Raw genomic sequence first — 4,741 nt, 5'->3', positions numbered from 1 at the left:
GGGCGAGGGGTGGGGGCGTCGGGACCCCGGCCCGCCACCTACCGTCCTCCTTGTCCAGCACCATCATCTCGGGCGCTCCGTGTCCAGCCGCAGCTCGGCTCGGCCGGGAGAAGGGCGCCGACGCGGGGCGCGCGCTCCGGCGGGGCGGCCGGTCCTCGGGCAGCGAGCGGGCTCTAATTACCCGCTTGTCCGGCTCTTAACCTAGATTGCACTCAGCTAGAATTACATTCAGGAGTGAAGCACTTCGCAGATACAAAAGCAGTCTCACCTACTTTTGTGCCTCAGAATTGCAAGGAACTACGAACTGCAATTTAGAGAGAGAGAGGGAGAGGGAGAGGGAGAGAGAAGGGGGGAAGAGAGGATCAGAGCCGTTTCTTTGATTCTCACCTTCTAAATGGCTCAATTTGCCCAGTATAATCTGTCTTAATGTAATTGCATTTGATAGCTCATAACCCTGGCTCTGGCAACGACACGGCTTTCAGCCTCATAAAGTGTTTTCCCCTTGGATTTAATCTGAATCTCAATCTAAAATTATATTCAAAGAGATGGGGGAATCTCGGCGGCCGTCTCCCGTTGCCTTTCTCCCTCAATGTATGAGGTTTGCACTCCTGCTACTGAATAAATGCACACATTTCCCGAGGCCCCCTCCCTCCCGGGTTAATGGGGAGTGGAGACGCGCGGCTGCCCGGCTCCGCAGCGCCACCTGGAGGCCTCCGGACCCAGCTCGGCGCGTGTCTCTGGTCTGGTCCCAGGGTCCTGATCTCCAGTGTTTGTCTGGAGAACGAACCCCATCTGTTACTCCCAGCCCCTCAGCCTTGAATTCTGTCTCCTCACTGGAGCGGTGTGTCTCTGACACTGTCCTTTCCCGTCCTACCAGCTCTGCCCGGAGTTTCTGGCTGCTTCGTGGATTGTTGGGCAAAGTTAACCCTCTGTAGGGCGCAAACACTGGTATCACGCTCGAGTCTTACAGCCCTACCCCTGATCCCAGCAGTCCCCCAAGAGCATCCCAGTTCCACTGCGTGGGAGAGCTTGTCTCAACTTGTCTCAACTTCTCTCTTAGCAAGTACAGGTTTGGTCTTGAAGGCTTTTCTCATTCCACAGATATTTATTGAGCATGTATTATGTGCCAACCACTGTTCTAAGGCACTGGGGATACCGCGGTGACCAAAACAGACTCCTACTGCTATTATGGAGTTGACAATTGTTGCTCTGTAACTCAAGAGGCAGCACCCATCTCTTCTCCGGGACCCTGCTTCTCCCAGAACCCTGGGGCTGATGCCTTGGCTGCCTACTCCAGGAAGTCCACCTATTTTTAAATCCCAAGAGATTTTTTTCCTAGACTATACAGACTTCTGGGGTAGGATAGAAATAATGATTTTTCTCCAGTCTAAGGAGGGCTCCAGGCATATGTGTTAGAGGCTTGATCCTGGCAGTTACTTCTGAGGACTAGACTCAGGCAAAGAGAAGGAAGCCGAAGTCTCTGAAAGTGGGGACTCTATTTCATCTCTGCCAATGACCAACAGTGGACCTCAGCAAGTCACTTCTCTCTCTGGGTCTCAGTTTCCCTGGTTGTGAAGTGGGAGACCTACTCTTTCTGTCTCTAAGGTTGCTGTGGGGATTGGATGAAATAATGCATGTGAATGTGCTTTGTAAACTGTGGCACTCCAGGCAATGCAGGGTGGGGGGAGGTTATCTGGTACAAAGAAGACCTGGAGGCTAAGTCTTACCCCTTGGACCCTGGGAGGTCCCAGTGCTTGACAGGAGTGGAGAGTGGGGTGGCTGCAGCCCATCTTCCCCTCTCCCAGGCTGGGAAGTCAGGCTTTGAGAAAACAGAAAAGCAGCTGCTTCTAATGAGATGCCTCATCCACAGCTCAGAGGGTTCAGCTTTTCCCTTCATCTTGAATACTTAATCCTAATAGTCCTTGAGTATATTTGATGTTAAATATATCATTTTGCTCAGACTTTCCATCCCTCAGGACTGCGAGTTGATCTCTACCCTGCCACTGTAACCAGAGCCGTGCCCTCGGGGTCTGAGGGAGGCTTTGGCACTGCTGCCACTGGTGCCAGCTCCTCATGCTAGCCAGAGTTAGGGGCCAGAAAGTGTAGTAAACACAGTACCTGACAGGCTAGCTGGGGCAGCTTTGAGCAGTAGAAACCTCTGTGCTGCCTGGAGACATTCACTCCATATGGGCTGCGGCCTTACTCCTGCCCTCCAGGAGTTGCTTCTCCTCATTCTCAGGGCCTGCCCCTGACCTACAAACCAGTACTCCACTAGCTATGGTCACTTTTCCATTCTCTTGTCCACGTGTTGCATCTGGGACTCTTTGTCCCTACACCAACTCACCACAGTCCCCCAGGCACCCAATTAGCAACACGGCTGGCATCCCTCTGGGGAGTCAAAGCCCCTGGGCCCCAAATTCAGAGACTGGAGCAGGCCTGGGGTGCTGAGTAGTGGGGTGCAGAAGCAGGCAGGGCATGCCAGCAGGGGACTGGTGCTGTGTAAGGGCTGCTTGTGCCCACAGGCGGCTCTCTCTCTGCCTCCAGCTGTGAGTTTGGTGCTCCAAAACTGATCTGGAGAGGACCTCTACCAGCTGTGTTACAGAACCTGCCTGCAAGTCTTGGAGGGTTTGGGTGGCTTAAGCTCCTGACCAGGAAGGGGCTGCTGGATTGACAGAGGCAGACAGAAGCCTCACTCACCCCATCCAGTGTCCTCCCTCTCCGCTCATAGGTAATTGATGGGCAGGTAAGTAACTCCCACCCGAATGCTCACCCCCACCCAAGCTGCCTCCAGGCCCAGGGACACACCTACAACAGCAGAGTGGAATCCTCAGGTCCCCTGGGGCTGGGGGAGGTAGTTTTTGCCCAACACATTCCACAGGTGATGAGCTCGTGAAGTGAGGGTTCATTTCAACATGCCAAGAGTGCTCCAAAATGCCCTTGAAATGCCTCTGGGGACAGCAGAGAGAGGCCAATTATCAACCCCCAAGGTTATTTTGAGGAGAAAGGGGGTGCTACTGGCTGCCTTACAAATTTCTGGGCAGGTCCCAGCAATTTGTCTCTGCACCTGGCAGGAAGGTCCTGAGGAAGAGTTGCATTGGGGGTGGGGGAAGGAGACAGTGGGAATCAGTGTCCGATGGCCCAGGCAAACTAGATATTCCAGAACTCTTTGGTGGAGACTGTTAGATGTGCCTCCACCTGAGAGCCTGCTCCCTACACAATGCGGCTGCCTCCACAATGGAGCTACAAGCTGGCTTCACAGGTGACACTCAGAGAGGTTTTCAGGGTGATGAGAGTCCCTTCTCTGTGGCCACTATAAGCATCAGGACTGAGTGAACCTACAGACTTTGCAGTGCAGTCAGGATGCCTGCTGGCCAACTTCAGATGCCCTGCCCTTCCCCCTCCCTACACTAAAAGCAGTCAATGCACGGGGATTTGCAACCAGCTAGAGTGAAGAAGTGCACGGTCGGCAAACTTTTCCTCTTTTGGTTTCTCGAGAGCCTGGACAGGCCTTCTTGGAAGCTGCAGTCATAAACTGTTAGGTCTTTTGGAGGCCTAGGCCAAATCTACACCCTGGAAAACAAGTCTTCCCTACGTCCTGATGAAGGCCAACCCAGCACTGCACAACAGCCCCGAGAACATTGTGGACATAGGCTGACCAGGTTTGCCCTGGGACTGAGGGATTTCCTAGGATGCAGGACTTTCAGTGCTAAAAATGAGGTAGTTCTGGGCAAACCAGGAGAGTTGACCACTGTAATGGGAGGTGATAGGGTGGGACAGGCAACTAGTTGGGTCTCAAAAGAAGGCCGGGCAGCCAGACCCTTTCCCTACAGACCAGCAGCTACCTCTCAATCCCAAATTTCCCAGTCCTCTTCCCCAGTACCTCATGCTCCAGGCACTAGTAGACTGTCCCAGCCCCTGGGGATGGTCCATGGGCCAGCCAGGGCTGTGAGTTCTCCTTAGTGGAAAGGGTGTAGTTGGGCCCCAGGGTGGATCTTGATTTTGTGAAATGCAAAGCTTACTGTAGTCTAGCATGGGCACTCTTTAAGAAAAGGAATATAAGATTACTAAAACATTACCACCAGGGCCCTGGCAACTGAGGGACCCTAAACTTTATTAGCTACAAGGTTGAACCGCCTCTGTTTGAACCTGATATTTGAACTACACAGCCCACCTGCCTACCCTAGCCAGAGCGTGGCACCTCCCAACACGCCGGGCCCTGCCAGGGGCGAAGGCAACGTCACCCACCCACCGTGCTGGGTGCTGGTTTAACTACACCCTCACCGCTACACCTGCTGGATCTCTGGGGGATCCATTTCGCCGCAGGGTGTGGAAGAGGAATATGCAGACACCCAGAGAGGCCAGGAGACTGCCTGGCAATGGGGACTTCCAGGAAGCCCGTGGCACGGGTCGCGGAGGCACTCCCGACGCCGGCAAGGCGGCAGGCGCCAGGGAGAAAGTTCCCGGCCGGAGCGCGCTGAGCTGGTGGGCTCCGGAGGGCCTGAGACTTCCTTATTCCGCCGAGGACCCTGCCAGGGGCTGCTCTTGGCACCGCCGACACGGGTACCCGTGCCCACATCCCTCCGCCGCGCCTCCCGGAAGCCGCCAGCCGGCCCGCGGCGGCCGGACGGGCAGGGGGGCGCTGCTGCCGCCGCCAGCAGGGTGGCTCGCCAGGCCCGCGCCCCGCCCCCGCCCCACGCGTCCCGGGCCCCCGCCCCGCGCCCGGCACCTACCGTCCTCCCGG

The 4,741-nt window shown here is 55.6% G+C and overlaps 1 protein-coding gene across 1 annotated transcript in view; it reads right to left on the bottom strand.

Moving 5' to 3' along the window:
* Positions 1-595, bottom strand: part of LMO1 (LIM domain only 1) — a 39,067-nt gene extending 38,472 nt beyond the window's left edge. The window contains exon 1 of the mRNA XM_008066057.1: positions 43-595. Within this exon, the coding sequence (XP_008064248.1) occupies positions 43-67 (25 nt within the window). The 5' untranslated portion in view covers positions 68-595. The remainder of the gene's footprint in view (positions 1-42) is intronic.
* Between the last annotated feature and the right edge of the window lie 4,146 nt (positions 596-4,741).

The sequence above is a fragment of the Carlito syrichta genome, unplaced genomic scaffold, assembly GCF_000164805.1.
Source record: "Carlito syrichta isolate Samal-C Ts95f unplaced genomic scaffold, Tarsius_syrichta-2.0.1 Scaffold308837, whole genome shotgun sequence".
Classification (NCBI taxonomy): Eukaryota; Metazoa; Chordata; class Mammalia; order Primates; family Tarsiidae; genus Carlito; species Carlito syrichta.
The sequence above is the reverse complement of the archived record's forward strand: the minus strand, read 5'-3'. Positions and strand labels throughout refer to the sequence as shown.